This window comes from Lynx rufus, unplaced genomic scaffold (genome assembly GCF_022079265.1).
Source record: "Lynx rufus isolate CCGP_SWC_20201006 ecotype Redwood Valley unplaced genomic scaffold, mLynRuf1.p SCAF_11, whole genome shotgun sequence".
In the NCBI taxonomy this organism is placed as follows: domain Eukaryota; kingdom Metazoa; phylum Chordata; class Mammalia; order Carnivora; family Felidae; genus Lynx; species Lynx rufus.
Window position 1 is genome coordinate 31,455,932 of NW_025814825.1, and position 17,923 is coordinate 31,473,854.

At 40.7% G+C, this 17,923-nt stretch overlaps 1 protein-coding gene across 1 annotated transcript; it reads left to right on the forward strand.

Moving 5' to 3' along the window:
* Positions 1-4,184: 4,184 nt before the first annotated feature.
* IFIT5 (interferon induced protein with tetratricopeptide repeats 5) lies at positions 4,185-17,590 on the forward strand. The gene is made up of 2 exons (XM_047073148.1): positions 4,185-4,407; positions 14,584-17,590. Exons 1-2 carry the CDS (start codon positions 4,403-4,405, stop codon positions 16,025-16,027), a joined length of 1,449 nt encoding a protein of 482 aa, XP_046929104.1. The 5' UTR covers positions 4,185-4,402; the 3' UTR covers positions 16,028-17,590.
* Positions 17,591-17,923: the final 333 nt, after the last annotated feature.

The window sequence follows — 17,923 nt, forward strand, 5'->3', positions numbered from 1 at the left end:
AAAAATAGACACATAGATCAACAGAACAGAATAGAGAACCCAGAAATGGACCCACAAATATATGGCCAACTAATCTTTGACAAAGCAGGAAAGAATATCCAATGGAAAAAAAGACAATCTCTTCAGCAACTGGTGTTAGGAAAACTGGACAGCAACATCCAGAAGAATGAACCTGGACCACTTTCTTACACTATACACAAAAATAAACTCAAAATGGATGAAAGACCTAAACATAAGACAGGAAGCCATCAAAATCCTAGAGGAGAAAACAGGCAACAACCTCTTTGACCTTGGCTGCAGCAACTTCTTACTTGATATGTCTCCAGAAGCAAGAGAAACAAAAGCAAAAATGAACAATTGGGACCTTATCAAGATAAAAAGCTTCTGCACAGTGAAGGAAACAATCAGCAAAACTAAAAGGCAACCGATGCAATGGGAGAAGATATTTGCAAATGGCATACCAGATAAAGGGTCAGTATCCACAAAATCTATAAATAACTTATCAAATTCAACACCCAAAAAGCAAATAATCCAGTGAAGAAATGGGCAAAAGACGTGAATAGACACTTTTCCAAAGAAGACATCCAGATGGCTAACAGATACATGAAAAAAATGCTCAATATCATTCATCATCAGGAAAATAAGATCAAAACCACAATGGGATAACACCTCACACCTGTCAGAATGACTAAAATTAGCAACGCAGGCAACAACAGATGTTGGTGAGGACGTGAAGAAAGAGGAACCCTTTTGCATTACTGGTGGGAATGCAAACTGGTGCAGTCACTCTGGAAAATAGTATGGAGATTCCTCAAAAAATTAAAAATAGAATTACCCTATGACCCAGCAATTGCACTACTAGGTATTTATCCAAGGGATACAGGTGTGCTGTTTCAAAGGGGCACATGAACCCCAATGTTTATAGTCCAAACTTTCACTAATTGCAAATGACACGATATTCTATGTAGAAAACCCAAAAGACTCCAGTAAAAATTTGCTAGAACTAACAGATGAATTCAGCAAAGTCACAGGATATAAAATCAAAGTACAGAAATCTATTATATTCCCATACATCAATAATGAAGCAGCAGAAAAAGAAATCAAGGAATTGATCCCATTTAAACTGCACCTAAAACAATAAGATGCTTAGTAACCTAACTAAAGAGGTGAAAGATCTATACTCTGAAAACTATAGAACACTTATGAAAGAAATTGAAGAAGACACAAAGAAATGGAAAAGCATTCCATGCTCATGGATTGGAAGAACCAACATCTTTTAAATGTCTATACTATCCAAAGCAATCTACACATTTAATGGAATCCCTATCAAAATACCACCAGCATTTTTCACAGAGCTAGAACAAACAGTCCTAACGTTTATTTGAAAGACAAAATGACACCAAATAACCAAAACAATCCTGAAAAAGAGAAGCAAAGCTGGAGGCATCATGATTTTGAACCTCAAGCTATATTACAAAGCTGTAATCATCAGACAGTTATGGTACTGGCACAAAAACAGACACATGGATGAATGTAACAGAACAGAAAACCCAGAAATGGACCCACAACTATATGGTCAACTAATATTCAACAAAACAGTAAAGAATATCCAATGGAAAAAAGCAGTCTCTTCAACAAATGATGTTGGGGAAACTGGACAGCAACATGCAGAAGAATGAAACTAGGCAACTTTCTTACACCATACACATAAATTCAAAATAGATGAAAGGTCTAAATGTGAGACAGGAAACCATCAAAAATCCTAGAAGAGAACATAGGCAGCAACCTCTTCCACCTTCCAACCTTCTACCTTCCATCCACCAGTGGATGTAGCCACTTCTTACTAGACATGTTACCAGAAGCAAGGGAAACAAAAGCAAAAATGAACTATTGGGACCTCATCAAGATAAAAATCTTCTGTACCACGAAGGAAACAATCATCAAAACTCAAAGACAGCCTAGGGAATGGGAGGAGACATTTGCAAATGACATATCTGATAAAGGGTTAGTATCCAAAATCTATAAAGAACTTATCTAACTCAACATCTAAAAAACAAACAGTCCAGTTAAGAAATGGGCAGCAGAAGACATGAATAGTCATTTTCACAAAGAAGACATCCAGGTGACTAACAGACACATGAAAAGATGCTCAACATCACTCCTCATCAGGAGATCAAAACCACAATGAGATACCACCTTACACCTGCCAGAATGGCTAAAATTAACAACACAGGAAACAACAGATGTTGGCAAGGTTGCAGGGAAAGGGAACCCTCTTGCACTGTTGGTGGGAATGCAAACTCTGGAACACAGTATGGAGATTCCTCAAAAAGTTAGAAATAGAACTACCCTATGATCCAGGAATTGCATTACTAAGTATTTACCAGAGGATACAAAAATACAGATTTGAAGTGGCACATGCACCCCGATGTTTATAGCAGCATTGTCAACAATAGCTAAACTATGGAGAGAACCCAAACGTCCATCGACTGATGAATGGATAGAGAAGAGGTGGTATGTATGTACACACACACACACACACACACACACACACACACACACACACACACAGGAATATTACTCAGCCATCAAAAGAGGATGAAAGCTTCCCATGTGCAACAATGTGGATGGAGCTAGAGTATATACTATGCTAAGTAAAATAAGTCAGTCAGAGAAATACAAATACCATATGGTTTCACTCATATGTGGAATTTAGGAAACAAAACAGATGAACATATGGGAGCAGAAAAAAAAGAGAGAGGGAAGCAAATCATAAGAGAACAAACTGAGGGTTGATGGAGGGAGGTGGATGGGGGATGGGCTAAATGGGTGATGGGGATTAAGGAGGGCACTTGTTATAATGATCACTGGGTGTTGTATGTAAGTGATGAATCACTGAATTCTACTCCTGAAACCAATATCCCACTACATGTTAACTAACTAGAATTTAAATTAAAAATTGGAAGAAAAAAAAAACCCTTTCAGTACTTTTTCTAAAATGTGGCTTCCCACTTAAGATAAAGATTACAATAGCCTTCAGGCCCACCACATTACCTCTCTGATCTATATTCTTATGATTTTTTCCTTGTTCTCACCATTCCAACCACACCATCCATGCATGCCAAGTGTGCTCCCACCTCAAGCGATTTGTACTTAGTGTTTCCCATGTCTGGAATATTCTTCTCTAGCTCCATATCTACAGTGTTCACTTCTTCACCCACCTCAGATTTTTGCTCAATTGTGACTTTCTCAATGAAACTGGCCCTTCTGAACATATTTATACTAGCAAAAATCACCCTGGAGTCAAAACCTCTCTATGCTTTTTCTCCATAGCACCATCTGATATATAATATTTTATTTGTTCTTTATTATTTCTATCTCCCATACTAGAAGATAACTTCCATAAAGCTAGGTCCTCTATCTTCATCATTGCTATATTGACAGTGTCTTGAACAATGGTTCTTAGCAGTTGTTCAATATAACTTGTTGAATGAATGAACGAATAAATCCAAGATGAGCAAAAATTTTGGTTTATGGGTATTTGGCATTTTCTGCTTAGACTACAAATACCACCCCCATCTTTACGAATCTTATTATACGGAGAACAGTTGGCAAAGGCACAGAAAGCAGGCACTCTCACACAACTGTGAGTGGAGGTGTATAAACCTCTTTGCAAAGGTATTCTGCAATACCTATCAACTTTTTAAATGTATATGCATTATGCCCCCCCCCCAAATCTCTTTAAATTTGCCCAACGGAAATAATGGCACGGGTGCACAGCACTGCACCTGTTTTGTTTGTTTGTTTGTTTGTTTGTTTGAATCAAGACTGGAAGCAGGGGCTTCAGTTTCAGCTTAGGATGCGGGAAGCTGGAAAGAGCATCGCTGCCACCCTTACGACAAAAATGCTGAACGATTTCCTGGCGTTTTATTTAAAAATAAATGAGGTTGCTCGAGCGCCACGCAGGCTCAGCGAGACAGGGGAGAGCCCAAAGTCCAGAGGGCCAGCTGCAAATTCCACACCGAACCACCGCGAGGTCCGTAAACGTGCCCCCCACCCCCACCCTGGGTTCCTCAGCCCCGCTGGGGCCCCACTCAGCTCTCGCGTAAGTTTCCGTTTCCTGGAACTGGACTCCGCCTAGTCCGGGATCAGATTCACTTTTCAGTTTCCTTTTCCCGCTCGGGTCCTGCGTTTAACAAAGCCCACGCCTGGGCAGCGACCTCGCGCCGCCGACGCCCCGCGGGAAGCGCGCGCCGCCCGCCCGCACTCCTCGCGCACGCGCACACGCCCGCCCGCGCGCGTCCCGCCGCTCGGCAGCTGGGGATCCCAGTCCTGAGGAGAAAGCCCGAGGGGACAGCCGCCCCTTTCCCCCCTCCCGGACGGCCCGCAGCGCCCAGCCACCATGAGGTGAGGGCTTTCCCCGCTTCTGCTCTCAGACTGCGTAGGCCTTTGTTTCAAGCCGGTGTTTTTCTTTCATTCCGTTGCCAGCGCAGCGGCACGGCCCTGCCGGGGGCCGAGCCCCTTGCGCCCTGCAGCCGGGCGTCGTGTTCGGAGCGCTCCCCGAGAGCCCTGTCCCGGTCCCGGGCGTCTGGAGTCGGGCCTGGCGGGGAGGGTGACCGCGCGCGCTTCCCCGGAGCTCCGACCCTCCAGGGCGTCCGCGGTCAGGACTGTCGGGTCGGGGAGCCAGGCGACGCGCCCCGGGAGCCTGTGCCCTCCCTGCGGCTTTTCTCCGCGGCGGCGACGGCCGTGCTTGGTTGTCGTCCGCCCCCGGGCCGTTCCCGGGCGGCTTCTACGTGGCACGCGTCTCCTGAGGCCCGTCGCCTTCCTCCCCTTACCGGGACCGCAGCTGCCATTCCCCCCGAGGAGGACAGACGCGGTTTGGCCGCAGCCCTGCAGTTGTCACCTAGGTCTACTACTGCCATTTTGCCTTTCCGATTCTGGGTCTGAGTCCTTCCCTTCCTGGGAGCTGCCTTTGTGCCGCGTCCAGATTCTTATTGTTCCCCCCAATCCGCTATTTTACGGGGGTGTCTTCGTCAGTCTCCTTTACTGCCTTTTGGTGGTGGGGTCCTTTTCTCACCCGTTTCGTATCCCCGGGGGCTGGCACCCTGCCCGGTGCATTATTAGTGAAGCAGTTAATAAGTTGACGGGTGAGATTTGGGGCTCCTGAAGCTGAAAGCCCTTTCTTTTCAATCCTGACTCTGAACATCTACTAGTTGGGTGACCCAAAGCAAAGTTGCTTCCACGCTCTGAGTCTGTTCCTTATCTGTGCAAATTACTGGCATCCAAATCTTAGGCCTCTGGGCTTAATGCACGGCGTAGTACCTAATATTTGCAAATGTTTACTATTATTTTAAGTAAAAAAGAAATTTAGTAAGTGCCTCGCTTCTCACATCTGTAACAAGGGAGGGAGGTATCAGGAAGGTGCCTGAAGAAACGAGGAGGAAAAGGGGGGTGCTCTGTATGTGTATGCAGGATGGGCTGGAAGAGGGGTGGACCCCAGTGGGGACTTTCTCCCAAGGAAGATGAAAGACTGCTTCTTCCTGAGAAAAAGCCCCAAATTGCCTAAAGATAAATGTTGCCTTTTCAGACACAATAGCCTCTCTCTGCCAGCTTCCCAGAGACTGAATTTAAAAATTAAGCAGAGTTTAAAAAATAACATTTCTCGAGGCATCAAGTTGTGCATAAATTCCAGAGCCTGGGCAAGGCACTTCAGTGACTGAATAGCCCATTGAGATCTCACAACCACGTTCAAATTACCTGAGGCAGCCCTCCTTATCGTTCTTGAGGGGGGCTGGTGTAAACCTTCACAACAAAAGCAGATGTTCATTTTACTCTGTGGATGGACAGGGGGCTGGTTAGCCCGTTTGTCACCCATCTGGGCAGGCTGTTAAGGAGATGTCTTGCCTCTGAGTTTGGTGCAGTTACACCAGAGTAAGGAACAAACTACCACGGGACAGCCATACCAGGTTTCCCAGTCAGGACCATAGGACATAGTCCAAAACTTATTTTCAGAATCAAAACATGGAGCCAGACAGAGAGTATGCCAAGATATAAAGACAAGTGGGATAGGGAGAACTGCAGTGGGAGAAAAGTTTGGAGCCATTAGCAGGAAGCGAAGAACTAGTAAGAATTCCCTCCTCTGGAATCCAGGTACTTGTTATGCTGATCGCCTATTCCTCTGGGCTGGACGTGCCAGAAGTTGCCAGCATGTAACTACATTCATTCAACAAATATTTATTGAGCTTCTGTTAATTGCCTGGAATAATAGATTCCAGGGACACAGTAGTGAAATACAAAAATCAGAACAAGGTCCCTATTCTTATGGGGCTTAATTTAAAATGGGGGAAATAGGGGCGCCTGGGTGGCGCAGTCGGTTAAGCGTCCGACTTCAGCCAGGTCACGATCTCGCGGTCTGGGAGTTCGAGCCCCGCGTCAGGCTCTGGGCTGATGGCTCAGAGCCTGGAGCCTGTTTCCGATTCTGTGTCTCCCTCTCTCTCTGCCCCTCCCCCGTTCATGCTCTGTCTCTCTCTGTCCCAAAAATAAATAAACGTTGAAAAAAAATTAAAAAAAATAAAATGGGGGAAATAGGGGCGCCTGGGTGGCTCAGTCGGTTGGGCGTCCGACTTCGGCTCAGGTCACGATCTCACAGTCCGTGAGTTCGAGCCCCGCGTCGGGCTCTGGGCTGATGGCTCAGAGCCTGGAGCCTGCTTCCAGTTCTGTGTCTCCCTCTCTCTCTGACCCTCCCCCGTTCATGCTCTGTCTCTCTCTGTCTCAAAAATAAATAAACGTTAAAAAAATAAAATTAAATTAAAAAAATAAAATAAAATGGGGGAAATAGGGGTGCCTGGGTGGCTCAATCGGCTGAGCATCCGGCTTTGGCTCAGGTCATGATCTCACAGGCTGGTGGGTTCGAGCCCCACATCGGGCTCTGTGCTGACAGCTGAGAACTTGGAGCCTGCTTCAGATTCTGTGTCTTCCTCTCTCTGCCCCTCCCCAACTCGTGCCATGTCTCTGTCTCTCAAAAATAAACAAACATTTTAAAAAAATTGCCTTTAATGGGGGAAATAGATAAACAATAGATCAATACAGAAAGTGTTAAGAGCTACAAGGAAAATAAAATAGTGTAATGGGCTAAGAAAGTGATCTAGAATGGAGGGGGCTATTTTAGATAGTTCTGCCACAGGTGGCCTCTTGGGTAGGGAATGTTGGAACTGAGTTACAGGAAAGAACTAGTCATGTAAAGACTTAGGAGCAGAATATTGCAAGAATAAAAACAACAGGGATAAAAGTCCTTGAATTTGATATGTTTGAGAGAGAAAGAAGGTCAATATGTCTAAAACAGTGAATGAGGAGGAAAGTAGGAGGAGAAAAGGTTGGACAGATAGATAATACCAAGTCCTTTAGGGACTTCTAGGACATGACAAGGGCTGGATTAATATTTAAGGGTGTTGGGAAGCCATTGGGAGATTTTAAGCATGAGACTGACCTATCTGGTTCACATTTTCAAAAGTTTACTAGTACTCTGAGGGGATCAAGAGCCAATGCTGGGAGACCAGATATTTGCTCCACCTCAAAGGAAAGGTGATTGTGGTTTAGACTAGGAAGAAATGGAGTAGAAATGGAGAAAAGTGGATGGATTTGAGATGTATCTGGGTGATAGAATTAACAGGACTTCCTGTTGTATTGGATGAGAGGTTGAGGGAAGAAGAGAAATCAGATTTCTCCTAGATTATTTGGCCTGTGGAACTAAGAGGTGCCAAAAAAGATGAGGTCCTGAGGAGCAGGCTCAAGGAATCCAGATTTCTGGATTGGCTATGTTTATTTGAGATGCCAGTTGATGTTTATTTTTAATGTTTATTTATTTTTTTTAATGTTTATTTTTGAGAGAGAGAGAGAAAGACAGTGTGAGCAGGGTAAGGGCAGTGAGAGAGGGAGACACAGAATCAGAAGCAGGATACAGGCTCTGAGCTTTCAGCACAGACCCCAACCCGGGGCTTGAACTCACATCTGTGAGATCGTGACCTGAGCCAAAGTTGGATGCTTGACTGAGCCATCCAGGTGCTCCTGAGATGCCAGTTGAACTTCTAACTGAAGATGTGAATAAAAAGTCATTAAGTTTGGAATTTAGGGCAAAGATCAGAGATCAAAGAAAAATATTGGAAGATCATCAGGTCTACGTTAGAAAGTCTTGAATTGTGGGAAAAAATATTTTAATTCACTTCTCTTAATAATGATGATAATTGGATCTTGATAACTAAGAGTTTTGCCCTTCCTTTGCACCATTTCAAAAAAATGTTTTAATCTTTATTTTTGAGAGAGAGAGACAGAGCAAGAGGGAGACACAGAATCCAAAGCAGGCTCCAGGCTCTGAGCTGTCAGCACAGAGCCCAACTCCTGAGCCAAAGTAGAACGCTCAACTGACTGAGCCACCCAGGCACCACTGGTTCATTTTTAAAATATTTTTACCCAGCTTTTTTGTTGTTTGAGAGAATCACTAATCATCCTTAAGTAAATCTCTCTGCCACTCCTTATCTAAAGCACTGTGCACAGCAAGTCCTGGTGAGAAGTAGTTCATCTAAAACAACTGCAGCAATGTACAATGTTGTGACTTTAGAATGAGGGTTCATATTTGAAACCATTGTTTTCTTAACCTGAGACCATTAAGTAAATATCTGGCATATCCTTTCTAATGGGCAGCCACACAGACCTCTTACCTGCTCTTTAAGCTGCTCTCTAAAATCCCTTTATTTTTATTTTTATTTTTTTAGGTCCTCCTGAGGCAAAGTGAATTTTAAATACATTATATATATCACATATTTTAAAGCAAGCTCTTCTGTAAACAACCTCTAATTTTTATATTAAAGAAGCAGTATACCATTATGGTCGAAAGGCATTAGCTTTTCAGTCAGGCAGAACTAGGTTTGAATCTGGGCTCAGCCAGTTTATAGCTGTGTAACCTTGGAAACGTATTTTAAACTCTTAGCTCCCTGTCTTCATCCATAAAATTGGGAAAATAATAAAAGATTCTTAGAAAAATTACATATAATTCGTATAAAGTGCTTGGCACACTGCCTGGAATATAGTAAACTATCAATGAATGGTAGCTTCAGGGTTGTTATTTTCTTTTTTTTTTTTTATGTTTCTGTATTTGCTTTTTTTTTTTTTTTTTTAAGTTTATCCATTCACCTTGAGAAAGAAAGAGATCATAGGGAGAGGGGAAGAGAGAGTGAGAGAGAGAATCTCAAGCATCTCTGCATTATCATTGCAGAGCCAGATTCAGGGCTCGAACTCACGAACTGTGAAACCATGACCTGAACCGAAATCAAGAGTCGGATGCTCAACCGACTGAGCCACCCAGGAGCCCCAGCTTCAGGGTTTTTTTGTTTTGTTTTGTTTTGTTTTGAGTACTCATCTGATTCTAGATAGTATGTTATAAATAATGTAATATTCATACTAACAAACTGAATCTGCAGTGAGCCCAGGTCCTTTGTTTAAGTTGTTTTTTTAAATTTTTTTTTTTTAACGTTTTATTTATTTTTGAGACAGAGAGAGACAGAGCATGAACGGGGGAGGGGCAGACAGAGAGGGAGACACAGAATCGGAAGCAGGCTCCAGGCTCTGAGCCATCAGCCCAGAGCCCGACGCGGGGCTCGAACTCACGGACCGCGAGATCGTGACCTGAGCTGAAGTCGGACGCCCAACCGACTGAGCCACCCAGGCGCCCCAAAGTTGTTTTTTTAAATATGTTCTCGTCTGTCATTTAATTTAGCTCTTCACCTTGAATAAATAGCAGAAATTTCAAGTTAAAGGAAAGCTCTAACCTGTTGGGCTTGAAATCTTTTTATCTGTTAAGCCCTATAGGCCCAGTGTCTCTAACTCTCCCATCCCATATAGTAGCCATTAGTCATATATGTGGTTATTGTAATTAATTAAAAGTAAATAAAAAATTAGATTCCTTACCTGTACTAGTCACATTTCAAGTAATCAGTGGCCACATGTGGCCAGTGTGTCATATTATACAGCACACATAAGAACATTTCCATCATTGCAGGAAGTTCTTTTGGAAAGCTCTGGTGTAGAACCTACTACATATGCTAAAATGTGAGACCTGTATATTTAATTTTATTAATTAATTATAAACTTAAATGCCCCCTAAATATAATATTAAGTCAATTATTTATGTTTACATTTAGTATTTATAAAAATTGGAAAACAATTCATGGAGTAGTATTTGAGTTATAAATATGAAATGGTTTTATTTTTCCAATCACTACTACTAATGTGCAATTAATTCAGTTCTCTAACTCTTCTGTTACTTTTTGCTATTAGGACAGCCCCTTTCCAGTTCCTAAAGACTCTGTCTGATTCCATTTAAAACCTAAATCTCATATTTTTTGGGTTTTTTTGAGAGAGAGAACATGCATGCACAGGCAGAGGAGGGGCAGAGGAAGAGAGAGAATCTTAAGCAGACTCTACACCCAGCACTAGCCTGGCATATGAGATTATGACCTGAGCCAAAATCAAGAGTCATACACTTAACCAACTGAGCCACCCAGGCGCCCCACCATATGTGATTTAAAGCATTCTTCTCCTCCTTCTCACTCCCCACCAAATATTGATGTAAGTGCTCTACAGAAAGGGAAATATGATAGACTAGACTTTAGGATGACTGGCAAGGTGGGGGTGCAGCTTTAGCTAAGGTGATTAGGGGTACCACTCTTTAAAGCGCTGACATTTGAGCCAAGACAAGAATCGTGAGAATAAGTAAGCCCTAGAACTCTCTTAGGAAAAGTTCACAGAATGTGGGAATAAAAAGTACATGCAGATGCCCTTAGGTAGATACGTACTTCGCAGAAGAAATAACAAAGAAATTTTTTTAAAGGACTGTATGGCTGGAGTGCAGTGAGTGGGAGGAAAGTTGTACAAAATGAGGCCAGAGAAGTAGTCAAGGGCTGGATGACATGGTTAGGAGTTTGAGACTGGAGATAAAGATTTGAATATTAACAATGTATAGCTTCGCTTCTGCATCATGTTCTATCTTTCTTGCAGTTATCCTCACCTCTCTCCCCCAAGCATCATTTTTTCCCTTACTACTGGATTATTCCTATTGGCATATCATTAAGTTATTAAAAATATTGTGAGTAAAAATTATTTTGACGATTCCCTCAGCCTCCTACCTTCCTTCCAGATATAGCTCTATTTCTCTACTTCCTTCATAGCAAAATTCCTTGATAAGAGTGGCCTGTATTCCCCATATCCACTTCTTTACCTTGCATTATCCCCTCAACCCACTCCAGTAATATTTTCATCCCTACCATTCTAGTGAAACACTTAACATGGTCCTCCACAGCTTTACTCCTGCTAAAACTGTGATCTCCTGTCTGTCCTCGATTACTCAATCTCTTAGAATCATTGTACACTTGCATATTGATCTCTCTTTCTCAAAATAAACATTTTCTTCCTTAGGCTTTCATTGATACTAGGTTTCTTAGTTTTCCAGCTCCCTCACTGATTATTTTTTCTTGGCCTCCTTTCCTGGTCATTCTACTCTGCTTCATTTAGAGTGTCCTGCGGCTTAGTTTTTGACCTTCTCTGTCTATGCTCACTCCTTAGGTAATTTCATTCTAGATATTGTGGTTTTAAAGTTCATCTGCATGTTGATGACTCCCAATTTTATATCTGTAGTTCTAACTTCACTCCTTGTTCCTGGTATTTTCTTCATTAATATCCAACTTCATACTTGGTATCTTCACTTGAGTGTGTAATAGACATCTCAAAATTAATATTTCCAAATAGTCCTCTTGATTTATCAACTTACTTCCTGAAGTCAAAAGCATAGGCATCATCCTGCATTTCCTCTTTTCCTTATGGCCCTCCCTACACCCAGTCCATCAGAAAGACCTGTCAACTCTGCCTCAAATATAACGAGTCCAGTCCTCACTAACCCCATACTGCAACCACAGTGTAAGCTTGCATCATCTCTCCTTGGATTTCCTCTACAGCTTCTTTCATGTCTCCTTCAGGGAGATTTGCTCTGGCCATGTTCTTTAAATTTTAACCACTTCTCAGAACCCTGCCAACTTTCCATTCCCCCCCCACCACCCTTTCTGCTATATTTTTCTTTTTATTACCATCTCACATACTCTATACTTTCATTTATTTTTTTTCCATTTTTTTTTTTGTCTTTTCTTGGTACACACCACTGCCCTATCTATTATAAGCTACATGAAGTCAGGTTGTTTTTTCTCTTTTGTTAACAGGTATATCCCAACACTTAGAACAGTGCCCTCTACATTGTAGGCTCTTAGGGAAATTATTTATTCAACCAAGATGTACTATCAGTTTTCCAGCTTCCTCTCTTGATGCTTGATTGTCCGTTCTCCTCAGAGCAGCCAGAGGGATTTTTTTTTTTAAAAACTCTTGCTTCAAATTGCCCCTTTCAAAAAGGCTATTCATTCACAATTATAACAGAAGTACTCCCCCAACCACCATCACCCTTAATCCCATTACTCTGATTTTTTTTTCTTAGTTTAATTAACACTTACTACTATCTGGAATTATAGTGTCCATTTGTTTTCATATTGATTTGTTTACATATTTGTTTTCCATCAACTCCTTTTGTTCCTTCCTCTCCCAGAATGGAATTGCCATGAAGAAAGGGCCGTTTTCTAACTTGTTCACTGCTATATCCATACAACTAGAATATTGCCTGGCATATATGACATGAGGTGGTCAATAAATGTTTTGAGGGCACTATTACTATAATTCCCAAAGACATTTATATAACTATATATTTCACATACAAGTGGGTGGAGGATTCTGTGTGCATCAGAAAGGGAAATAAACATACATTCACACACACATGCCCTGTATACTGTTCATCCCATAATTAGGGAATTTTCATCTTTGAGAGAAGACTTAAGGAATTTATTTTCTGTACATTTCTTAATTATAGTTAATAGTAGATTTAGAAAGTCTTTCCTGACTGCCACACCACCACTATCAGCAAAACAAATGAATAAAGCCAGAAATGTTAATTAGTTGCAGACAGTAGAAACCTAATTCAGAGTGGCTTAAGCAGACAGAGAGAGGTTATTTCCTTAAGTAAATAGAAGTCCAGAGTAGACGAGGTGATCCAGGCAAAACTAGTTACTGTCATGAACAATTTCTCTTTCTTCCCATCTAAGCTGTGCTTTCCTCTCTGTTAGATTGTTTCTCAAGCAGGCTGACTCTCCCCGAGTTTGGAAAGATGTCCACCGGCAAATCTAAGCTTATACCAACTTAAAATTTTTAGAAGGAAGGTGGATAGTTCTATCAGAGTCCCATTTCAGCACAATTGTATTTTAATTGGACTATCTCTGAATAAATCCCTGGGACCAGGTGATGGCCGGAATATCATGTGTCTTTCCAGACTAAGCAGTAGACATCCCATTTCAAATCACATAGACTGAGAGTAGAGGGAGATGTTCCAGAAATGGAAACCAAAAGAGGCATCCTTACCAAGTAAAAACCACGGATGTCCACAGCATCGGATTACGTATGTTTCCTGGGTCACTTGCAAGAAACTTCATGCTGAGTTGTAATTGACTACTTATAAGGTCTGTATAAGCAGGGCTGTGTCTTGTTCGCAGTTACATACCAAGGGTTATCTAGAAAATCTTACACATAAAAGGTTCTCAGTAATGAATAAATATTTCCTTGTCCTTCCTTTCCCTTTCATCTTCCTAGTTTCAGAGACAGTGTTTCCAGTGTGCCCTGCAGATATTCCACTGTGCCTTGCACAAAGGGAGCTCAACAAATATTGTAAAGTGAATTTTAGGGGCAATGATAGGGTAATAATAAGTATTAGCTATTGTTGCCCACAACCCCAGAGTTCAGAAGGATGTAGCACTTAATATCAAATTTACTAAGCTTACTAAATTTCCTTTTGCCTTTTCCCCATCTATTTGGAAATATCTGTTACTCTCCTTTTATCTGTCTCAAACTTATGCTTCTCCTCATCTTGTGGTATACCAGTTACTGTGTGTTTCTGTGACTTTTCTCTCTGTGGGGTTTCCTTCCTTTCCTTCGTCTCTCTCTCCTTCTCGTCCTTCCTTCTTTCACAAAAATGATGCATTGGTATGGCTTCTGTGTCTCCTCCAGTGTGCTTCTTTTTCTTATTTCTCACCTCCTCTTCTCCCCCTTCCTACTCATAATACAGAAGTGTAATTTTTATATTAATTATTGACTGTGTATATAGTTATTATTCTTAATTTTTAAGGCAAGTAAATAAAAACATTTTAAATTCCCTTTTGTAAAAATTGGAGGTACTGGTGGGTTAGTGACTGCCAAAGGAAATATATATTCTGTGACATAGAAAACCCTGACATCTCTCCAGAGCTGCTTTTGCAATAAATAATGAGAATATTTCTAGACTTTAACTCTACACCAAGGAAATTAGTGTAAAGTTGTAGGGGACTAGTGCTTGAACTGTAAGATCAAATAAAAGATAGAAGTGTTGTTAAGCAAAAAACAGTATTTAAGGTTTAAAGATTGATTATTTCCTTTATTTCTTCAAAGTTAAAAAGGATTTTATCTTTGCAGTGAAATTCCTAAGGACTCCTTGAAGGCCCTTCTGTTGGAGTTAGAATGTCACTTTACATGGAATTTACTTAAGGAAGACATTGACCTGTTTGATGTGGAAGATACAATTGGGCAACAGCTTGAATTTCTTACCACAAAATCCAGACTCACTCTTTATAACCTATTGGCCTATGTGAAACACCTAAAAGGCCAAAATCAAGATGCCCTAGAATGCTTGGAACAAGCAGAAGAAATAATCCGGCGAGAACATTCAGACAAAGAGGAAATACGAAGTCTGGTCACTTGGGGAAACTATGCCTGGGTATATTATCACATGGACCAGCTCAAAGAAGCTCAGAAGTATATAGACAAGATAGCAAACGTTTGTAAGAAATTGTCTAGTCCTTCTAACTACAAGTTGGAGCGTCCTGAGATTGACTGTGAAAAAGGGTGGGCACTCTTGAAATTTGGAGGAAAGTATTACCAAAAGGCTAAAGCAGCTTTTGAGAAGGCTTTGGAAGTGGAACCTGACAATCCAGAATTTAACATTGGCTATGCCATCACGGTGTATCGGCTGGATGATTCTGACAGAGAGGGGTCTATAAAGAGCTTTTCTCTGGGTCCTCTGAGGAAAGCTGTTACCCTGAACCCAGATAACTCCTACATTAAAGTTTTTCTGGCACTAAAGCTTCAAGATGTACATGCAGAAGCTGAAGGGGAAAGGTATATTGAAGAAATCCTGGACCAAATATCATCCCAACCTTATGTCCTTCGTTATGCAGCCAAATTCTACAGGAGAAAAAATTCCTGGGACAAAGCTCTTGAACTTTTGAAAAAGGCCTTGGAGGTGACACCAACCTCTTCTTTCCTGCATCACCAGATGGGACTTTGCTATAGGGCACAAATGATCCAAATCAAGAAGGCTACGCGCAACAGACCTAAAGGAAAGGATAAACTAAAAGTTGATGAGCTAATTACATCTGCTATATCTCATTTCAAAGCAGCTGTGGAAAGAGACTCTATGTTTGCATTTGCCTACACGGATCTGGCCAATATGTATGCTGAGGGAGGCCAGTATAGCAATGCTGAAGACATTTTCCAGAAAGCCCTTCGTCTGGAGAACATAACTGATGATCACAAACATCAGATCCACTATCACTATGGCCGCTTTCAGGAATTTCACCGCAAATCGGAAAGTACTGCTATCCACCATTATTTAGAAGCCTTAAAGGTCAAAGACCGGTCGTCCTTACGCACCAAATTGACAAGTGCTCTGAAGAAATTAGCTATCAAGAGACTTGGTCACAATGCTTCAGATGTGCAGAGTTTAAGTGCCCTAGGGTTTGTTTACAAGCTGGAAGGAGAAAAGAGGCAAGCTGCTGAGTACTATGAGAGGGCCCAAAAGGTAGATCCAGAAAATGCAGAATTCATTACCGCTCTCTGTGAACTTCGACTTTCTATTTAAACACATACTCTAGGAGATTAGTTATAAGCTTTTGTCTCCATTTTGGGTTGTATTTTTTGTTTATTATTTTAATCCATTGTTCATTATAGAGCCCATTCTTTTGAATGATTATTATGTACTAAGCATTATGCTAAATACTATTTTATATATGTAATGATGAATCTTTTTGATGTTTTCTTCTCTTTTAAATTCATATAATCCTTTGAGAAACAGAAACATTTCAGCTCTTATAACTCTTAAAAATGGTTTGGTCATTATGACTTTATACCCTTTATCTTTGTTATTTATAATAAGTTTTTATTAAATTTTATCAAATTTCCCATATTATTCACACAGTGAGTATAATTCTGCATAAACGCTTGACACCTAGGTCAGGAATATTCTTTCAGCAGAATTATATTAGTTAAGCGTTTAACTGTGTAGCTTGCAGAAGATGAACCCTTCAGTTACAGATGTTCTCACTTTGAGAACCTGATAGTCACCTAAAGAATCCTCTTTGGTGAAAGAAAAATGTTCATAATAATAAAAAACTTGTTATCTATGGTGACTTTAATAAAAGGAGAAAAATCTAGAACAGGAAAAAAAAATTCTTTAAATACAGAACTAAGGGACCCATGAGAAATCACAAGCATTATCTCCCAAAATGTTCATTAAGTAGCTAGAAATAGTTGTGAGAAAAAAAAATGAATGGAAAATCACATCTCAAGTTTCTCTGGTTCTTTTAACTAGAAGAATGAACTTAAACTAATCTAGATGAAATTAATTTTATTCTTTCACATTAAAATTGCAGTATTTTTAGGTTAAAATCGTTAAGCTTGAAAGCAGACTAATTGGGAAATTGGGAGAAATGATATACAAATGGGTAAAATAGATGTCCCTAACATACATCCCTAGATTAACAAGATTTCAGTGATTTGGGTTTCGGTCTGGACTGGATCATTCTCATACCCCCAATTTCTGGTCTTTGGTTCACTATTTTAGTATTCTGAAGTTACTTCTGTGAATCTTTTTCTTTTGTCTAAAGTTTTCAGACTGACATGTTTTCCTATAGATCCTTTCAGTTTTAATATCCATCTTGAAGGGTCACTGCTTAAGGGCGCTTACCCCAGGGGACATTGTTAATTGGAATATTGCTAAAAGTAGCATCTCTAATGTTGCTTCTTTGATTATGGACTACACAATTATATTTACCACCACAGTATTAGTGGGAAAGTGTGCCATGTGATTTAATTCTCCATACCTCTACTGTAGCTCTTAAAACTACTGTATATATGTTTGTGTGTTTTTTACTTTTTTGTTACTTTTTAAATTTTTTTTCCTGTTATGGTTTTGATTATTATAAAAGTAATGAATTCTCACTGTAAAATTTCAAACTTAACAGAAGCATATGAATTTAAAATAAGAGCACTCCCCTCACCCTTCCCTAATTCTATGCCCCCATGGTAATCTGTTAACAATTTAATATGTATCCTTCCAGATATTTTTTCAATGCATATTCAAACATATATCCATACTACAATGTATTTCATAAATTAAATTTTTAAAAATGTTTGTTTTACTTAAGCCCCTGCTGTTTTTGTTTATTTTGCTCATTTGCTTATTCAAGAAAGAAGAATGGGGGGCGCCTGGGTGGCGCAGTCGGTTAAGCGTCCGACTTCAGCCAGGTCACGATCTCGCGGTCCGTGAGTTCGAGCCCCGCGTCGGGCTCTGGGCTGATGGCTCAGAGCCTGGAGCCTGTTTCCGGTTCTGTGTCTCCCTCTCTCTCTGCCCCTCCCCCATTCATGCTCTGTCTCTCTCTGTCCCAAAAATAAATAAACGTTGAAAAAAAAAATTTTAAAAAGAAAGAAGAATGGGAAGGGAATGATCTTAAGTATTTCAGAAATTTGGGACTGAAGT